The sequence below is a fragment of the Ammospiza nelsoni genome, chromosome 2 (genome assembly GCF_027579445.1).
Source record: "Ammospiza nelsoni isolate bAmmNel1 chromosome 2, bAmmNel1.pri, whole genome shotgun sequence".
NCBI lineage: Eukaryota > Metazoa > Chordata > Aves > Passeriformes > Passerellidae > Ammospiza > Ammospiza nelsoni.
In genome coordinates this window covers 85,394,975-85,416,433 of record NC_080634.1, presented here as the reverse complement: position 1 = coordinate 85,416,433, position 21,459 = coordinate 85,394,975, and the positions used below count along the sequence as shown (strand labels likewise).

At 37.8% G+C, this 21,459-nt stretch overlaps 1 protein-coding gene across 4 annotated transcripts; it reads left to right on the top strand.

Annotated features, from left to right (window-relative positions):
* The first annotated feature begins 6,332 nt into the window (after window positions 1-6,332).
* Window positions 6,333-19,933, top strand: LOC132087347 (granulocyte-macrophage colony-stimulating factor receptor subunit alpha-like). Of its 4 annotated transcripts, none has more exons than XM_059493443.1 (9): window positions 6,333-6,397; window positions 12,570-12,699; window positions 12,792-12,967; window positions 13,729-13,868; window positions 14,483-14,521; window positions 15,251-15,392; window positions 15,941-16,031; window positions 16,609-16,690; window positions 17,753-17,972. In XM_059493443.1, the coding sequence occupies exons 2-9, from the start codon at window positions 12,572-12,574 to the stop codon at window positions 17,771-17,773; spliced, it is 819 nt and encodes a 272-aa protein (XP_059349426.1). In that variant the 5' UTR covers window positions 6,333-6,397; window positions 12,570-12,571; the 3' UTR covers window positions 17,774-17,972. The 4 variants fall into 4 exon arrangements, with proteins under 4 accessions (XP_059349426.1, XP_059349425.1, XP_059349424.1 ...); XM_059493442.1 differs by having other exon boundaries at window positions 17,750-17,972; XM_059493441.1 differs by having other exon boundaries at window positions 17,589-17,972.
* The last annotated feature ends 1,526 nt before the right edge of the window (window positions 19,934-21,459 follow it).

Below are 21,459 nucleotides of genomic sequence, written 5' to 3'. Positions count from 1 at the left end.
TTAAAAATATCCATAAAGCCAGTGCACTCTGCAGTTACCTCAGCAGGGTTTAGGTGCCTGTGGAAAGGAAGGACTGCTCACACTCCATAAAGCCTGCGCTCTGAGCAGTGCTCAGTACTTGACAGCCCCTTCTGTCTCAGTCCTCTGAACCCTGTGTGGGGCCAGAGAAGTCTCAAGCTTGTGACTAAAGGACAAGGTCTTTCCCTTGTCACAGTCCCTGCAGTCTAGTTTGTTATGTCAACAGAACTAGCATTTGCAATCATGTGCTGGGGATATTTGGGGGGCTCTTGGGTTCCACCTCTGTTTACACCAAGAGAGGAAGAGGGAAAAACTCATAGTTTGCTTTGTACTGAAGTGAAAATGAAGTTTCAGAAATTTGGGCTGTTATTAACATGTTTCCCTGCAAAGGATTAGTGAGGCAGGCTTGAAGGATAGCAGGGGGTGTCCTGAAAGTGATACTGCTTGTTAACAGAAGGGAATTTTGAAATCACAGCTTTCTACTGCAGTGGCTAAATTTCCACCATCTGGGTATCTTAGTTCTGCTTTAAATCTGATCTCATGTTTCTGTTTCATATAATAGGGATGGCAATTGTCATTCAGCCTTCTGCTCTGCCTTTCAGTCTCAAAATGTAACATTTCTTTTGTCATGGATTATTTTGTAATACTTTTCAAACTATGTGTATGTACATACACCACAGTGAGGCTTGAGATCTCCTGGAGGAGACATCTCTTTGTTTTCTGAAAATTATCAACTGCAACAAGTAGCCAGCTGTTGACAGTGAAAGTCAGCCTTAGATCCAATGCCTCTGTTCCAGTTTCTGTTGAATGTTACAGGCAGAGATTTATGAGAGAATGTGCAGGTTTCAGGTTCGCTGTAGGGTATTTCTTAGTTCATCATTTGCATTGGGGTGAGAAAGAGTCCTATAAAGGAGTGCAATACTATACAGCCATGTTTGGCCTTGGTTAATCTAGAGGAATCAGTGAAATATTTTAATTATAAGAATAGTGCTGTAAGGTTTGTGAGTACAAAACCATCAGACTAGACCATTTAACACCTGCCTTAGGATATGCACTGCATTTAATGGGAGAGATGGGGGAAGGCATGAACGCAAAAAATCAGATCCCTAATCTTTCTTGAGTGAAGAATTGAGGCACAGAAAGATTGTACAAGTTTTCAAATCACACCAGATATATCTGAAATAGCTAATTGCTATTATTCTGTCATTTCCATTTTAAATTTAATGAACTACATAAAAAAACTCAACACTGGTCAGAAGCTGATGTCTCATTATGCACACAAATTTCCTCTGGGGTGATGGTCAGACTACTGATGCATCACAATAGTTGTGACTACAAGCAGCCTAAGACAATAAGGCTTGAAAGAATGATTTATCTTTTATCATTAGAACAATAGCTATGCATCCTGAATATTTCTAGGAAGAGATCCTTCTGTATTATTTCAAGAGAACTGGTGAAACATAGCCTAATACAGAGAAAATTCCTAGGCACTTCAGAACATATATATCATCACCTGATTATTAATTTGTGCAACTATTCCTGATCAGATATTCAAGTGCTGACAGCAGAATAGTTAATGTCTGCTCTTCCTGTTAGGATAAAACCTTTAAAACCACGCAAATTTAAAAAAAAAAAAAAAAAAAAAAAAAAAAACAAAAAGAGATGCTAAACAAGAAAAAATTTCTCCATTCTACTCCTTTCATGAATCAATGTTGTCTCCATGCTGCTTCTATACAATTAATATAAGAATTTCTTTCCAAATTATTCATTCTATTTCCCTCCCCTGCTGGTATGCAGAAAACATTTCAGGTACTCAAAAAAACTCCCTACAACATTTTTAAACTTTAGGTCTCAATTTTCCTAATAATGCCACCATCAAGAACTAGGACTGGCACTGGCAAAGTGTCTATTAATTTACAAGTAGTCACTAAAAATCTGCTTCCTGTCTAGATTTGTGATATTAAATAAAACATCTAGTGCTCATATAGGGTGCTTATGGCCTAACCAAATACAACAACTTATATGAGCAGATGGCATTCTCAGTGAAGACAAGGATGTCAATGTCCATTATAGAACCAAACATGGCGAAGAAAAAAGGCTGTCCACCTGCCATAGCCATCATTCTAGGAAGAATTCCCTTACCCTTGCAACATTCCTCCCTACCAAACTCTATCTGCCCAAGAGCACAGCAGTGAAGAGCAGCATTTAACACTCAGTTGAAAGAAAACTGACTCTCAGCCAAACAGTCTGGTGATGTAAAATTCATCAGAGAGAGGCAGAGGGAAAACGTCTATCCATCTGCCAAGTGAAAGTAAGTAAACTGCTTGTTTGTGGAACAGCTTTTGCTCAGTTTCAAAACATGTCAGCTTCCTCACAACTGAACCATCTAAGAAAATAATTTCTCTTGGTCACTTCACCCAGAGAGATATTCAGAAATTCATTCTGTTTTACAGAAAGATACATTTCTAGGCACACTCATCAGTACTAATTATTGGTCAACATTGATAATTGTGCTTGTTCAAACTCCTTATTACTAATCTGAAGCTCATTAATACAAATTCTTCCATTGAGGTCTTGTGGTACCTCAGCCTCTGCTCAGGGCCAACACACTGAGAAAGAAAGCCCACTGAAAGGCAGATTTGAGAGTCTGGAATGTTAAAATGGTTAATGACTCAAAACAATGGGCCATTCGCAAAAGCTTCAGGGGCTTTGATTACCTTGACCATGCTCAAGGTAATCATCCAGGTGCAGAGAGGGTGCACTAGCACCACCAGAGGCTGCAAGCTGGGGTTTGAGCCAGGTAAGGGAAGAGGCCTATAAGAAGCAGATGGTGTGAGGTGGGATAGTGCTCTTACCACGTCCTGTGCCCTCCCTAACACAAACTGTTCTAAAATAAACCCTCCCTATTTCTATTTCTATTTCTATTTCTATTTCTATTTCTATTTCTATTTCTATTTCTATTTCTATTTTTATTAATCTACCAGTCAGTGTCACTTTACTCTTATCTGCCCCCTCAAAAAAAACTGGTTTACCCTCATCTCTTCTGGGGTGGGTTGTAACAGCAATGAGCTTTGAAACAACTATATTCTCACTGAAAAGATTGACCTATCTAAAGACACTGTTGCTTGTCATCACTAAAACAATAGCCAGGAAATGTTTTGATAAAGTCCTAAAATGTTACACAGTTAATAAATCTGTTTTATTCTACATTTTAGAAATATTTGAGAGCCATCTGAAATCTGCACCTGTGCTTCAAAATAACTTGTGAGTGCAGAGTGGAAGTTATTTTTCAGTATCTCAGTGGAGGGTACTTGATTTTTCTGACTAAAATAAAATTTTTTGCTTGAGGATTGAAAAAAAAACAATGAAGGTGGAGGAGAACCTGGGTTTAAATCTGTCAGACAGAGGAAGGCTGGTCCAGCACAGAGAAATGAGGGAGGGTTCCTGCCTCTGGAAAATTGAGAGAAGGGAGTGAATTGTGCTGACATTTTAAAAAGGAATGTTGTTAGGACTTACCTATGGCAGAGGTTCACAGTGGTTTCAGTCCATCCATGGTTTTCAGTGCCCCAGGAAGGACACATGCTTTTCTGATGGAGAAGATGAGAGAATGCAACCCTCTGTGATGCTGCTTCAACTGTGAAGCTTATATATATAATTCCCCATTTAGTGTTCTGGGGAGTCCCAGTGTGACATACTCTTCATTCTGAGATGATTTCTCAAAACTCTAGCTTCCACTATGGATCAAGCTTGCCTTAACATTTTCAAATCCTTTCCCACATTCTGTCCAGTGTTACTTCCCTTTTCCCACAGATCAGCTTACTCACCTCCCTGCTTGCAGTCAGATCAGCTAACTGGTAAATCAGTCAGATTCTGCCCCTTCAGTCACGGAGATCTGACTGATCAATGGGGCTTAAAGGGCAGAGATCACTTTTTATTCCCCCAATCCTTACCAGTGCACTTCATCATGCTGGTAGTTCCACCAGCTCTATTGACATCAGAGTTCACATGTTTGCGCTGCTGATTCAGGATTGTCATCACTCTTTAAACTGTTCCCTGCATTAGGCTGAGTCACACTAATTTAGCCACTTCCACTTCATTTTTATCTGGCAAGTGTGTGTGGCTAAATGTTTATCTTCCTTTTAAACCATTGCTCCTTATTTTAACAAGGTTTTGTTTCTGAGGAATCACAGAATCATAGGATGGTTTGGGTTGGAAAGGACCTCAAAGACCATCTTGTTCCTCCCCCTGCCATGGGCAGGAACACCTTCCCCTACACCAGCTTGCTTCAAGGCCCAACCGAACTGGCCTTGAACGCTTCCAGGAGTGGTGAGCCCACAACCTCTATGGACAGCCTGTTCAGTGATCACCACTCTCTCAGGAAAGAATTTCTTCAAACCTATCCAATCTAAATCTGCCATCTTTCAATTTAAAGCCATTGCCTTATCTCATGTAGGTTTACCAATACCTTCAGCAGAACTTGCTAAAGAGGTGTTTTTCTCTCAGAGCCATCCCTTCTGCTGGGTGAGATACTAACATTGATTATCTCCCATTAGATCAGACCTCTGATTACATGGCTGAGTTTTGTACCTGTCCTTTGAACAAAGAGACTAGCCAAATTAGGAAAAATTGTGATCAACAGGTCAGTAAAGAAGGCTGCTAACCCTGAAAAGGACATGTCAATGTGGCAAAGATTGATTGCAGACAGGGATCTTTTCTGCTTCCTTTACAGCTAAAACCCGAGATGCTTTAATAGAGTGGCTGCTCTCAATATGGGTGGAAAGCATGCTAAGAGCTATTCAATATTTAGGGTTTTAAGAGCACTGTATATTTTCTAAAAATCTCATAGGAATTACAACAAATTGAAAAATGCAGGGCAAATAGTTGTTTAAAAGACTTGAAAAAAAAGAAAAGCAGAATTTTCTTGGATAGTGTATCTCACAAACTTCGACAATGAATCAATGAATGAGGTACATCTAAGAATAAAATAGCTCAAATGCAAATCTTCACTACTAGAACATGATTAGCCCAAGTCTGCTACGAAATACAGAAAGGCAGAGGAAGCACATAATTTATTTACTTCCTTAATATTTTCGCACACAAAACTCAGAGTAGCCTAGACTGGAAGTGACTTTAGCACAATTCTCTCTGAGAGAGAGTACAATACTGTGTGGGAAAGAAATGCAAGAACTTATGTGCTGTAGAACCACAGTTTCAGACTGATGCATATCATCTTTCTAGGAACAATCCAGTAAATGTCACTGTAACTTGAAAGGCAAAGGAATTCTGTAATAAAGAATTTTCAGTCTAGGATATTTTTATCTACACAAATTCAGCTATCATTATTTTCAATTAAAATAAATACACTCTGATAAAACAGCACGCTCCTCACCCTGTTCATTTTCACCCAGAAAGAATCCATTTCTCTTCACAGAGTTTAAAATTAGCATGGAATCTTGTAACTAAATTATAAGTGAATACAATATGCAGTTTTAATCTACACTTTAGAAATTAATCCCATCTTTGAAGTCTTGTTTACCATCCACTGTATGGAGCTTTAATTCTGGAAAAAATACTAAATATTAAAATTAAATAAATTACTAAAATAGAATCTAGGACTAGGAACTAACAATATCTGTAGCTAAAAACCTTTATTTAATCTGATACAGAAATTGGCTGGATAGAAACTTTCTAGCACAGTTTTGAGTATTAGAAAGCAGCCATTCTTTATTGCAGCATACTGGTCACCCCGAGGATATTTCCTCTAATCAAGTATGCAGAGCATCAGGTGAACAGAGATTGTACCATGCACACTGATTCCGTATTCATTAGATATCCCCACCTCCTTGATTTTATTTTATATAATCACACCCCTAATGTTGTTCTTTGGGCTCTGTCTTCAATGCCTGGTGTCCTTTGTAGGTGGCTGCTCCTCAGTCCCCACGTTTGAGTAAGCACAATATCATTGCCTTGCATAACTTCTGCTTTGTCAGCCTTGCAGAGCTGAGCTGGCATCCTCCTTGCGTTTTGCATGATTTCTGTCTGCTTAAGTTATACCCTTTATCTATTTCTTCAAGGCTGTGTTTTTCTGTTCTACTGTCCTTGATAAGAGTAAGATGTTATTTATAGTAGGAGTCCTAGTAAAATATCTGTATTGTATTTGAATATCTGTATACAGGCCTTGCCCTGATAAGCCTCAGTTGTTCTTGATGAGCTGCAGCAGTGATGTCCTTAACTGGGCAGCAGCTGTAGCTAATGAAGATAACTGGGATAAAAGGGGCTGGGCTTGGCTAGTCAGGGAGAGCCTGGAAGGAGCCCTTGCCAAGAAGCAGCAACAAGCAGAAGCTGTGAAGAACTGCCACCAAGAAATATTGCTGAGAAGGTATGGGACTTTAGAAATATGATTTGCAACAGTATGGGACTTTAGACATATGAAATACAACAACAAGGTAACAACGGTTATTCTCTTCTACTGTCCTTATCAAGTGAGGAAAGTGCTGTTCTGCCCCACTGTCCTTATCAAAACTATTTCCAGTATTCCACTTTTTAGACAATTTGTTGTACATCAAGAAAAAGCCTAAGGTGAAATGTTAACACCACAATAAATATCCACTTTGGCTGGAGACTGGATTTGTGTTTCAAATTGTGGTAGACTCCAACTCCAATGTGGATTATTGCCTGATAAAGTGCTCTGACAAATAAACCAGTTTGGTTCTGCAATGAATATATCAGCCACGTTGTTTCTTTAAAATTACTATTTCTATTATTGCATGAATAAAAATGAGTCTACTCTAAGTACCTTTACTTGGTGCAAACTTTTCCTTCACAGTATAGCCTTGGGTGACCTGGACATCTGTTCCTACCCTGACGGCTGCAAATATATAGAAACAGATGTTTCCATATCTGAGTCTCAGTCTGAAATACTAACTCAGATGCTTTGGAGAGTGTTTACTGCAATCATATTTTATAAAATACCAAAATCTAAGAATGGTTTCAATTAGAAGAGATATTCAAACACTGTCTAGTCCAACCCTGCCCCCAACCTGATCTTGAACACCTCCAATGAAGGAGCATCCACAGCTTCTCTAAGCAAACTGTTCACAGAGCTGGGGATTGCCCCAGCTCAGGAGCAGGATATTATTAATTCCATGAGGTTTACATGAGCCTACTCCTCAAGACTGTCAAGCCTCAAGTCTCCCTCTGGACAACATCTCTTCCTTCTAACGCAACAACTGCACCACTCAGCCTGGTGCCATCCACAAACTCACTGAGGGGTGCCCTTGATCCCACTGGCTGTGGTGCTGCTGAAGAGGTGAAATAGTGCTCAACCAAGCATGGACCTTTTTGGGACAGCACTTGTTACTGATTTCATCTTGGGCATTGCGGCACTGACTCTGACTCTTCGGATGAGCCCATCCAGCCATCTAACCATCCATGTGTCAAACTGATGTCCCTCCAACCTAGAGGCAAGGCTGTTGAGGGGGACCATATCAGAGGACTTACAGAAGGGATTTACATGGGGATGATCTGAAACTGAGTTTATGAAATGTGTGGGTAGAAATGTGATTTAGAGTTTAAGGCATGGATTGACCCAAGGCTGCTACTTACAGAAAAATTTTCCTTCTGAAATTAGAGTGTGTTTTTTCAGTGTTTACGGGGAGGGGGGGAGAATAAAAGCAGAGTAAAACAGACACAAAACAAAGAACAGAATTTCTAAATAAAGGATGACTGAATGCCATCAAGAAGGAAAATTATGCCCTCAGAAATAGGCAAGTGGCTTTCATCTTGTGTGCAGGCAGTGCCTTGCTGCTTTCCAGGCTCAGTGAGTAATCAGCCTTTGTTTCTGTTACTTGGGAAAATTCTCAAAGTGGCCACATGATGGTAGCCTAGGATCTAGTACAAGCATGCTAAATCAAGAAAGTAAAGGAAGCAGGGAGAAAAACTAATACTTGTCAACTAAAACAAATGTCTGGATGCATCATCCCCACACAGTGAGGACCTGAGCTTTAATTCAGCTTTCAGGTATTGTAATATCCAGAACAGAGCTGCCAAGCGTATCTACTGGATAGCCCTGTCCTGAGAGGTGCTGTGTTTGGAGCTCTTTGGTCCTTTTATAGACAAATTCATATCTAACAAACTTCTGCTTGCACTTTCCTTCCTGTTTCTAGATACCTCACATAAAAGGTGAGTGGTTTAAAATAGATTAAACCAGAGCAAAGAAATCAGAAATTAAGCAAATATACTATTTTGATTATTAACCTCTTGATTACTATAACTGCAATATTCACTCTTGGCATTAGCTATGAAAAAAGACTAAATGCAAATTGTGGAATTCTTATGTTTTAAATTAAAGGCTACAAAGCTATTAATATAAAAGTTGTACAGTTATTCTGGTTTTTAAAAGAATACAGATTGACCCAAAAAGTCTGTGGTAAAATGTGCTGGTCTTGAAAAGGAGGCGTTTAGATTACCCTGACGTGCAACTCCCCTCCTTTTCATTGACCAAATCAAATCATCCTTCAGACTGCATGGCAGCTAAGGAGAACTTCATCATGAGGTTGCCTGGCTAGGTGAAGTCATCCATGTCTAGGTCAAACATTGCTATGAAACTCTAATGGACAAGACTGGGATGCCCGTGTAGTACCCCAAATCCTCTGCAGAGGTGATCTTGGGTATAGTCATGAAGTCTTACGTTCCATACAATTAATTAAATTGCCAACCCTGAAACTGATAGAATGTTGTTTCCTCTGTATAAATATTGAAGATTCCAACTTTTTCAATCTGTATGAAAGAATTTATTAAGAAAAATTACTTGAAAATTAATTAAGACTTTCATTCCAGCTCAGCTTCCAGTAACCTAATTCACTGTAGCAGTTACACCATCACCCAGCTTCTCTAGTACTAGGACTCAGAGTTCCAAGAATAATTCTGTTCTGAGAACAGAAGAGGGTCCAGTTTCAAGAATTAGAGAAACTGAGTAGTTACAAAAGTCTCGGCATTATTACAGTGCTCCAGCAGACTTCTTTCAATTCCTCTACAGAGCAGCAATCAGAAGTCCTTACTTCTGCAGGTCCTGAAATGAAATGTCATAGCAGGGTACACGATAGTGTCTTGCTGCTTACTCTGTGAATAAAATTGAGGAATTGAGACGTAAAGAAGAGGAAATATCTCAATAACCATCCCCTACCTATTCCTTCTCTGCCCAGAAAAACAACAAGAACAAAGACTGATAGGAGTGAAGATGTACAACACACAGACAAACAGAAGGAGGACAGATTTGATAGGATTTACCAGTCTTGCAGTGATATATAACACTGAAAAGCAGTGCACTCAGTGAACATTATAAATAATGAGATTTAAATGTTTTCTACTTTAATAACTTCATTTTTCTGTAAAAAATATTAAAGATGAAGAAGATGGGGCTCTGTACTCAGACTGTACTATGGGGTACATGAAGAGGCAGGTTCTGTGCTTCTCATTTCCAGGACACCAGCACAGACAAGTGACATACTGTTGCTTATTACACTCAGGACATTTCATACACACAGAAACTTTTCTTGATCTGTGCATTGAATTCACCCAAGCCAGAAAAATGTGGATGCAAAGCAGGAAGGCTGTCAAGCCCGGTGACATGGTTTGTTACCCACCTAGAGGGAATGAGGCTGGCTAGCGCGAAGCTGGGAGCAGCCCTTCTGCAGACCTGAGCAGAGGGCTGATACTCCTGCACCAGGCAGCATCCCTGGGCAAGAAGCAGAAAACAGAGGCATGGCTTGAAGCAATCATAGCTGACTTGCACCCGAGCCAGAAGGAAGACCCAGGTTCATCTATCTTTCAGGTGGTGCCTTGTGCAAACATTTATATGAAAAATGTGTGACAAATTACTGGAAATTATGTGAATCAAGTAATGAAGAGACTGTCCCTCTATGCTGACTTTTGTCCCAAGGCCAGGAGGGATCCTGCTGCTCCCCATGGTTTAACGGAAATGAGGGTAAGGGAAATGAGGCAATGAGATCACACTGTCAAAACATGCAGAAATACACCAAGGCAAAGTCATAGTTTCTATCCTTCTTGTTCTCTATTACTGTAAGCACCACAGGAAACAGGTTTTCAAGGACAAGGTAGGTTTAGTATTGTCTGGTTTTCTCTTCTATTTTCTTTTCTATTTCTCCTTTATTGTACTCCAAAGAAGCTAGGAAAGAAATACGGAGAATACGGAGTTTTGTCATTTCTGCTAGTTTTAATGTTAAATAACTGTGAGGGATGGATAGAAACTACCTGATAGCAAATGCCTGCTTTCCTCTGATGAATGTCTTAGCCAATATTTTGATGGCATATTTTTTCTACAATGTGAAAATATTTGTGCGGTTATAACTTAAAATTTGCTGTTTCTAGCAATCCACATAGTAGTATTTTGTTTGTTAAGTTAAATCTGAATTACTGTGAGAGAGAGCCTGAGTTACTGTGAGGAGAGCCTGTTTTACTGTCTCTTGAAAACACAGTCACATTGGAAATGTTTTGATTTTAGGTCTTTTCATCCATAGAGTAAAATTACTAAACAGAGTGAACTCTTTTAGAAATACTGCATTTAGGCACCAGTAGAATGGAAGTGTCTTTTCTCTTTCATGATTTTAATACTTTAGATTTCACATACACAATTTCCTGAAAAAGCTGCAGGAATGCAGACATAATCTTACCCTCATATCACATCCAACATGGAAGCAGGAATTCCATTTCATATTTTCCAACTGGCAGTAATGTCTTTCAAAATCTTTTAGGAGCAAAGCTGGGAAATGAACCTCAGAGGTCTAGTTTAATGTACTATACTCAACACAGATTTTCCCTTAACAAAATAGAGTCATATTAAAACAAAGTATAAGCTTTGGGTTTTTTTTTTTTTTTTTTTTTTAAGTTACAAACCTTCCTTCTCATTGGCTATAAAAATCATAGTGGGATCAAAATATGATAAAATATATGGCTTTGCATTACTCATAATCAGCAGGTTACTGGACAGTTTTTATTCTCATCTAATCACCTTTCCAATCAATCTAGATGAGAGTAGACACTGCAACAGCATTTCAGCTTTTGAATCCCTGACATGACTGTCCCCTGTGGAAGGGTGTTAGGGTTCAGGCTTCTCCAAGAAACAACTTGTGCTGTAGCACAGAGTCTAGCAGTAGCCAATTTTCATAGAAACTTTATAAACTACAGTACAGAAAGGAAACAACTTCACGTAGAAATACTTTGACTTTCCTAAAGAGTTTCATCAATTATCTGCACAGGATCTATTTGAGCTGTGGAAGGAAGTTTGAAACATTTCTATGGGGAAAATAGTACTGGTCTGCTGTAACTGTTTTTCTAAAGATAAGCAGCTCTGATATTTGCACAGATATAAGAATGAGGAGAAAAAGACATTTTAATAATAAATTTTCAGTTGAGAAAAATAATACAGGCAGTTTTTTTGTTTAGTAATTACATGTGAATTCCAGATGATGTAAGAAAGGAAAGGAATGGATCCTCTTGGATTTAGCTGACAAAGGTGGATAGCTCAGAATTAGAGAGGTTACTCTGGGCTATATTTTTGGTGCATTGCAAAAAGTAAATATGGTGAAGCCTTCATTCATCTTGTCCCAGACTAGATTGCATAAACTGGCCTAAAGTAGCTGTTTTTTGGGGTTTTTTCTAGGCAGTGTTAAGGCAGTATAGAATTACTGGTTCCCCTGTGAGCATCTATACAGCTTTTTGGTAGGTTTAGGAAAGACAAACTCCACCTCACACCTAACAGCATCTTCAGACTTAGATGGAAAGGTTAAAGTAATTTAATTACTCTTTAAAAAATTTTAATATTTTTTATTTCCAACATCAAGTTTGTTATTTAACATCTTTTATAAAGTATCTGGTCAATTATGTCTAAGATTCAACAGTTTATGCATTTTTTAACTGAAGAATGACTGAATCAAAGTAAAAATTCTCTTGGGCTCAGGACCCAAAGGTGAGATCTTGTCCTTCCCTGCTAGTAATGTTGGTAACTACAAATGGTTGCAGAGCCAAATTTTCTTCTCTCTGATATTTTTCTGAAGCTCAGGTGCCTACATTTTTCTGATGTCTGCCCAAGAGATGGAGATAATCTAAGTTGGCAAAATAGACATAAACAAACAAACAAATAAATGAAAACACTCTAGGTATTTGAAACAGTGGATTGTTATGCATTTGCATGCAATCATAATTGTCACATTTCAGTTAAGTATCTTACCTCATTCATGAAAAGAATTTCAAACATTTAAAATATATCTAAAGATAGTAAAATATGTGAAAACGAGTTATTTGTGTCTGAAATAAAGTATGCTTCAGAGGACATTAACATACTTGCAGATGTATTTCACTATCATCATCAGATAATACAGGAGGCAGTTCAGAAGGATAAGTACAATATAGAGAAACGAAAATGGTTTTTGCATCAGTGTTCACAGAAAAGTCTAATAAGAATATGGTCCTACCATTTTTTAAGCAAATAACCATATGCAAGTGACAAATATATATTCTTTCTGTGTTTGCAGGCATGAATGGAACAGCCATTTCAAACTTTGCCTGTGTCATTTTTAATGTTTCCTTCATGAATTGCACCTGGCATGTAGGCAGGACTGCTACAGAAGACACCCAATATTTCCTGTACTGGGGGTCCTTTAAGTAAGTAGGTCTGCTTGAATATTGGGAATTTTGATTTGTGGTTGGACATGTGACATTGTCAATGTTTTATTGATTCAATATTTCTTGTAAAGGAATGAAAATGTCACAGAATGCCAAAATTACATCACAGATACCCATGGAAGGCACATAGGATGTCGATTTCAAAATGTGACAATAAAAGATAACCGTCCTTATTTCCTGGTAAATGGGTCCAGAAGCAGACAAAGCATTCAGTCATATGAGGATTACATAAAGCTATACAAAATTGGTAAGCATTTTTTTAAATTTAATTTCCAGTTATATCTTAAAAGAATGAAGAATTAATCTCTGGGAAAAAGCATACATTTAAAAAAATATTTCTCCCCATAATAGTTTTGACTTTTTTTCACTTTTTCTCAGCCCTAAAGTATAAGAATGGACAAAAACTAATGAATAGAGAAACAATCTGGAATCATAGGTCAGAAAATTTTGAACATTTCTATCAAATATTTATTCTGAGAGAAAAGTGTCATCTTTTAGAATTAACTAGCTAAGGATCCCTGAGGGGGACTATCTAGATGTTGGTCTTATTATCTCTTATTATCTCTTATTATTGCTTAATATGGATAGCAATGCTATTCATCCACATAGTGAAAAGAAACAGTTACCTTAATGCTGTGAGCAAAACTCCCATTTTTAATGTAAGAATGTTAATAAAAAAAAAAATCTGTTTAATTTGAATATAGTATTTAAAAAAAACCCTTAAATCCAAGAAATAAAACTAAACCTTCAGAAATCATATGCTGAATTCAGTAAAATGTAATAAATGGCTTGTGTTTTTAGTTTTCCTTACTGTTGCAGCTCTTGCTCCAGGCTTCTCAATTGAAATGTTAAATCAGGAGTCCCGCTTCAGAATATGGGAACAATATAGAAATTCTGCTAAAGTTGCATTTTTTTAGATCAGTTGCTTGAACATCTACCTATATTTTTAAAATGACAGAGTGAAGAGAGTATTACTAATCAATAGTATTTCTGGTTATATCATTGTAGAAAAACTCACCCCTCCACTAAATGTCACAGTGAACTGTACAGAAGCTTCTCGTAGATGTAGAATTTGGTGGCAGCCACCTCGCACAAGTCACGTGGAGAACATGAGTTGTTTCAAATATGAAATTGTCATAGAAAACAAGGTAAGAATAATTGTGACATTTAGCAGCATTTTCTTTCTCCCTATTTCTACACCTAACACCATGCAACCCTGTTCTCATCCTCTCCTTTTGAAAGCTTGAATGAATATGGAAAGTAATATTGTATACTTCAAAAATAAAGTTCAAAATATTTGTGAGCTTATTGTGTTCCAACAGTGAAAAATTAAAAAAAAAAAAGAAAGGAAACATAACTTAGCTAAATTAAATGTTTAAGAATGCAAAAGATACACAGGCAAAAAACCAATGGAAAAAACATTGTCTGAGTTGGTTTGTAAATTTTAGATACTTTGTTTTAACAATTAAAATGTAAACATTTTCTCAACCTGAGCCTTTTTTTCTTTTGTTTAGTGCTTTGATGCTCAATTCTATAATCATAGTGAAATGGTGCAACATTTCAGGACATCAATGGAGAGGAAAAACCACTTAGTGGAAGAACAGCCTAAATTTCACAGTTTAAATGCCTTCTTTAAAAGAAGGCACTTAAAATACTACATACAATTTTTCTTTCTGAAAATCAAACATCCATGAGAGAAGACCCTTTATTATATAGTAACAAAAGAATAATCTTAACAATTAAACTTTTCCCTTTTTGCTAGGCTGATGCTGAGAAAAACCCCAAAACTGCATCTAAAACAGTAAGTCTGTATTAATCTAAAATATTGAAATTTCTTCTGTATCAGAGCATCCCCCAAACAAATTGGTTTGGTTTTACACTATCTGTTTCAAAGTACTGCATATGCTTGTTTTTGATAAGTTTTCTAAATCTGAAGTTTTAAACTATTGTTTATAAAAGTTGATATGAAAACACCGGCACATGTGAACTTTGATATTACTCCACAAAAATCTTCCATTTTACATTCTTTTTTACTCCCTAACAGATTCATATAAATGTAAAAATATGGATCTTGGTTCTGTGTAACACAAAAAATGTGGGGATTTTTTCTTTTATAATACTTTCTGGAAAGAATTGAGATGTAAAAGGCAAGAAAATATTACCTCAAAGATTAGGCCAATATAAAGATGGCAGAAAAAAAATATAATCTGGCTATTGAACTCTACCTCAATTTTGAAAATACCCCTGCCAGATCATTAAAGAATTTTTATTCCTAAAGTCCCATTGCTTAGCAGAGTCTAAGGAGCCAAGGAAACATACAGCAAATTTCATCTTCATATTACCCAGTAACAAAAGTATTCAAACAAGGGGAGCTAAGATGAAACAATCTAACTTACTAAGTCATATTTTCTACTAATTATTTCATTCTAGTCTGTTCACAGAAACATTATATAAATGTAAAATATAAAATTTTATTGTAATTATAGAAAAATAATGCAAAAAAATCTCATTCTACTTATTTTGCATTTAGACAGAAATCACTGAAAATGACTCCTACCTATATGAAAGCTTCAGCTCAGGAAAAAGGTACAGCGTCAAGATCAGAGCAACAGATGCAGGCTTTTGTAGAGTAAGCTCAAACTGGGGAGAGTGGAGTACACCTGTGGAGTTTGGTAAGAATAAAAATCCTTTCCTTGACCTTGTTCAGTTGTTACCTGTCTACCTTATTTTTACTTCATGCTTACAGATGGAAACACATTGATAATTGCACATTAATTTGCTAGGACAAAGAGAGTCAAAGAATTGCCATTTCTCTTACTATTAGAGGGTTCTCCAATAATAGTGGGAGACAGTGCTTCTTGCACAGGGATAGTGAATGAAGCAGACCTTTTTGAAGTCTGTTACCAGCTGTTTTACTTCTTCCATCTCTGCTCCTGACTTGACAATCTCCTTTTTCCTGCTGTTGCTCTCTGCCACCTTGGATATTTAAATACTCTATAGGACTCAGTTCCTCAGGTTTCCAGTTCCTGTGGACAGCCCACGTACTGTTCAGCCACTCTATTCCTTTGCATGCTACAGGGCAATGAGGTCTGAGCTAAAGAAGTCATCCATCCCTTCATGGAGGGTTTGACACCCTGATGCAAAGCAGATTGCACATAGCCATGCAATCATTCATGCCCTGTGATGCTAACCAGCACTTTGATGATTGCTTGGTTTTCAGGAACACAACAATTTACGTCTACTTCATCATATATGCTGTTTCTGATACCAAGCCTGGCAGCAGGTCTCACATTTCTTCTTTGCATGACAGTGTAAGTCTTATTTCTTGTGCAAAATTTTTATTCTATAGTTAAAATAATACTTCTTCCTCCAACAGAAAATTTCTGGCTTCTTTTTAAAGGAGACAAGGAAGGGAGAAAATCAACACTGAGCTATACTAGGAATCATCTGCTGGATGTTCCTCAAGTATGCTCTATACTTCTGATTCCCAACTTTCTTATCCACTTGGTGAATATAACACAATGCTTTTCAATATTAGGCCAAGGCCTTTTATCGGTACCTCTTTCCTACCATCAGACCCTGCAATGTTGAGGGGTGGTACATGAAATTTTTTCCATGTTTTGACAACATTTCCTTTTCACATACTTAAAACACAACTTGCTATGATGCCTTAGTAAGTCAGAAAATAAGTTATTGTCATCCAAATTCTGAAAAAAAATTATAATATTGTATTATTCAGCCTATGTAATTTTTAGCTACTTTCGAATTAGAAGAATACTATTTATGTCTCAGAGAAATAAAATAGTACCTCAGGAGCATGATTGTATAGTATGTGTTCATGTGTTTCCAAACTAAGTCTTTTTTTACCAAACCTTTTTGTCACTGCAGAAGGGCTTATTTCAAAAAAACATCTGCTGCAGTACCACAGCCAAGAGACCCATTCCGTGAGCCCTCTCTAATGGACTTTCAGGTATGCTTTCTTTCCATTTGCCTGAAATTTAAAAATTTAGTGTCAAGGGTATGACCTCTCAGAAAGATGCACACAAGCAAGAATCAATTTTCATTCTTCTTCTTGCTCTTGGGGTATGGACAAAGATAGTCCACACACAAATAACTTGTCTGTGTTACCTTTTCCATTACAAAATAATTGTCATCTGTCTACCTGGAGCATTGGGGAAAATGCAGTTTCACCCTGCTGTCCCTATAAGCCATGTGCTATCACTAAAACAATGCTGAGCATAAGTTTCTCAGCACAATAATACTGCAGCAGCAAGCAGGGAGAGAAGGGACAAAGAAATCTTCATTAGTTTTGCCATGCTAGTACTTGGCAATGATGCTGAAGGAGGTAAAAGTTTCTAGGGTATGGTAAGCAAGAAAGTAGAGCAGAATGTTGAGAGGTGCTAACTTATGTGGAACACTGGAATTGGCTTGTGAGAAGCAACAAACAGAAAAACACTGCAGGAACTGCTCTTCTAGAGAGCATGTTGCAGTTTACTGCAATTTGCAAAGTCTTTAGGTTGGCTGCAGACAGGTCCGGAAGACAAAATTTGTCTGCAGTGATACGCTGAATTACTGTTGAGCCTTTATAAATACTTTTATTTTCTCTTCCTTTATCATGTTAACTTTTCTATATTTTAAAAGATGATTTTTCCAGCTGTTTAGTTGAAAAGTCTTTGCTCCTCTTTGGGAGCTATATGGAGGGATCATCCAGACGTGTATCTTGGTCTTCTAATTTTATTGTACAAAACCTGCTACAGGTTTTATACAATAAATAATAAATTTTAATGGCAGGAGATTCATAAATCCTGACCTTGTGACAAATCTCATGCATGAAAAACTAACAAAATGTTATATTCTTCCTTTAATAGCCAGAATATACTAAGCTATTAAAAAAACAAGGAACTGAAGAAATAACAAATATTGAAGAAGTGATGGAATGCAAGTGAAATGAGAGACTTGATTTTTTTCTAGCATATATACCTTATTGGCAAAAATTAAGAGGTTTTTCACATTCTCTCACTCCTGGAAGCAGGGAGAAGAGCATCAGCTGTAAAGACAATTCCCCAAGATCTTATCTCTAAAAGCCTCCTTGGATTTGGTTGCATTTTCTATGAACAGAAAAATTTGGACTATTTCTGGTTTTTATTATGATGAATACTACAGTATTTCAGAAAAAATATTTCAGTATTGCTTTGGAAGCTATTTTACTGTTTTTCAACAACATGTAAAAAAAAAAATTCGGAACAACTAAACTTAAGGATCTCCATTGGTTCAGTGTCTCAAAAAAGGTACAGCCATACTGAGACTGTGATCAGGAATGAAATTTGACATCTGTATGAAAGCTAGCTGTATGAAGCCAAGATCAAACCTCTTAAGATTACTTGCTCATACAAAGAAGTACTATAAAGAGTTCTGGATACAATCTTCCCATAAGCCCATGTGTTGCCTCCTGTTTTTCATCCCTTCCTATCTGTGTTAGATAGGAAAAAATTACTTAGTATATGATTGCTAACAGGTAGCAGATGTACATATGTATATGTATTGAGTGGGGAATTCAAAGAGCATTTGAACTCTCCAGCAGAAGCCTGTCTTCTTACCACTTGCTAATTGTGGTACAGGCAAGTTGTGTGTTTTCATAACACTTGGATGAAACAGAAGCATAACAGACTGAATCCTTCAGCTAATAAGGAGGTATGGGAGAAAGCCCTCAATTTGGGCACATATTTTGACCTTCCATATGCATGAAATTGAATAGGAGTCAGTCCTGTCCTGGCAGCCAGGAGGGCCAACCTTGTCCTGGGCTACATCAGGTGGAGCATGGCCAGCCAGGAAAAGGAGGGGATTGTCCTGCTATGCTCTGCTCTGCACTGGGGCAGCCTCACCTCGAGTGCTGGGGGCAGTTTTGGGTGCCACAACATAATAAAGATATAAAGCCATTAGAGAGGGTCCAAAGAAGGGCTGCAAAGATGGTGAAGGGCCTTAAGGAGAAGCTGAGGCCATTTGGTCTGCTCAGCCTGGAGGAGACTGAGGGGAGACCTCATTGCAGTCACAACTTCCTTGTGAGAGAAAGCAGAAGGACAGGCACTGATCTCTTCTCTCTGGTGACCTGTGACAGGACCCAGGGAATGGCCTGAAGCTGTGTTGGGAGAGGCTTATGTTGGTTATCAGGAAAATGTTCCTCACCCAGAGGATGTTTGGGCACTGGAACAGCTCCCCAGGGCAGTGGTCACAGCAGCAGCCCGGCAGAGTTCAAGAAGCATTTGGACAACACTCTCAGGCACACGGTGTGACTCCTGGGGCTGTCCTGAGCAGGGCTGAGAGTCGAAGTCAATGACTTTTGTGGGTCATTTCCAACTCGGTATTCTATAATTCCATCAAGTCTCAAGGTGGTTAAAGTCATCTCAAGTAACTGAAATCCTGTCATGGAAAATAAAGTCTTATCAGTGATAAAATTCCACTAGACCAGGTTACTGTCAAGAGACCATCTTTGGAACTAAATTTTTTTATGGTTCTGTGTTTCTAAATGAGCTTTCAATAAAAAAATATTTTTAATGTCCTTTTAAAACAGAACCAGAAAATGATCCTTCTACTTAAGTTATAATTGCCAAAAGATAAAAGCACCTGCAATTAAATGGGAAAACTAAAGCCAACACTCACTGTAATCTAAGGACAATTAAACAGATTCTACTGTATTCTCTCCATCTTGCTTCACACAGAGTTGATCATGGCTGTTGGTGCACCCCTTACATCCCCACTGCTTTCACTGTGAAAGCTGCTGAGACATAAAAGGCATTTAGAAAACTCGTTCACTACCAGCACACTAATAAGAAAACCATAAACCGTATCCATGAAGCAGCGGAGGTGGCAGTAAGTGTGGAACTAAGGTATCACCTTCCCATCCCTGGGCAAAGACCCCAAAATCAGTGGGAAAGGATGGTCAGGCTTTAGAATCTTTTAACTAAGTGCCTTGGATGCTCACACAGGAAGAAGCCCTTTATTCTGGTCTTTTATTCTGGTCTCCTATGGCTATTCCTCTGTTCTGTGCTAAAAAATAGAAAGTTCTTGATGCAAGGAAAAAATTAATGGTCTTGTCTACCATTTGTATTTTTGTGACATATGCAAAAGCTGCAACACACCAGTACAGCAAAACACCAGACAGCTCTTATGAACACTCCTGGTTTTGTTGGAGCAATAAATTATTCTTCAAGTTTTTCTGAGTTCTAAGAAATGTTTGGTTTGATACTGTTTCTGCAATGACTTCACTCCCTGTGGAGCCAAAAGTCTGTAAACAGCCCTAGTGTCTCTGCCCACGTTTTCCTTCTCCCCTTTATTCTTTTTCCTCTTTCTCTTCTTCTCACTTTGCTTCTAAGTCCTAGGTGATATCAAGGCCCTCGAGCTGTCTGGTCTCTGAAAGATGACAGACTTTGGTAGCACCCTTAGTAGCACCTTTTTTTCTTGGGAATTTTTAAAATGTGTTTAATTTGTTTGCACTTTTGAAAGCCTTAGGTAAGGAGTTTGCTTAAATATAGACAAGAAAAGAAATCCCCTGGGCAAAACAGTTCCCTTTTCTGCAAAAACACCACTGTCCCTCTGGGCTGTTTGGATTGTTCTGCGGCAGTAATTCCAGTTTAAAGACAAAGTAGCCAAATCAAAACCTCAAACTCCACTCTTCCTCACTGTGTTTCAGAGATACATAATCTGAGAGCATGCAAAAGCACACTGCTTCCCTGCTGCCTTCTCTGCAGGTTCAAGGGATCTTTGGAGTGGGAGCATGGACAAACAGGCAAACAAAAAATTCTGACTTCCTTTACTTTCCAGAGTCCCATTTGACTCTCCATGACATTTCTTATGGCTCTGATTTTACTACTTGGGTACTTGTCACTCCCCTTCTCCACAAAATGCAGTCTGTTACCACCACAAAATTGAGTGTTTTCTTCCAAAGATGAGGACACAATAAACTGTGAGGTTTTACATTTTTTGTGATCCAAAGTTCTTTATTTTGTCTTTACAGTACAGTCAGTGTTCAAAAAAGTACATAAATGGTTATGTATAGAATTTATTTAACCTGGAAGTACAGTGAAAACTTCTGAAACTGGGCAGCTTTTACCTCTGAACAACTATTATGGGCTCAGACCTGATGTCCAAGCTTTCACTTGCTTTGTATGTTGACATCTATAATGTGATAGGACTAGTAATAGTGATTCTCACCAAAATGAGCTGTGTATTTGACTAAATCTGCTTTTTTGGTAGAATATCCATCTATACATACATGCTTGTCAGTCCCACCCTTTGTCTTATAGATATGCTTCAGAAAAACTTTGTCACATTTTTATTCTCTACTAGCATATGAAGAGAGTGAACATCCATGAATAGGTCCTTATAGAGCCAACATTGCCTTAGATCATTACCTCTCAAACCACAAAAGACCAGGCAAGGCCCTCTTGATTCTCTCATGATTCTTGATTCTGTGGATGACTGAAGTTCTGGACATCCAAAGTGAGCTATTCATCTCCTCAGTTAACACCGAGTTATTAACAGATGTGATTAAATGCATCAGAGTGCCACATCAGTTCTTTTTTCATGCCTTGCTCTGTGCTTTTAGTACTGCATGTGAGCAGAAGTCAGGTAGAAGTGAGGTAGGTTCTTTTTCTTTTTCTTTTTTTTTTTTTTTTTTTTTTTTTTTTTGTGGTAAAAAATAATTTTGCAGTTAAAAAGTTTCCAACATGATGAGTAGACTTG

Excerpts from the sequence above, each read along its gene's own strand:
- LOC132087347 (XM_059493440.1), top strand. The coding sequence starts at position 12,572 with ATGAATGGAACAGCCATTTCAAACTTTGCCTGTGTCATTTTTAATGTT. Across the intron at positions 16,032-16,608 it reads TTTCTTCTTTGCATGACAGT|AAGGGCTTATTTCAAAAAAA; the intron begins GTAAGTCTTATT and ends TTGTCACTGCAG. Across the intron at positions 16,691-18,835 it reads CCTCTCTAATGGACTTTCAG|GACCCAGGGAATGGCCTGAA; the intron begins GTATGCTTTCTT and ends GACCTGTGACAG.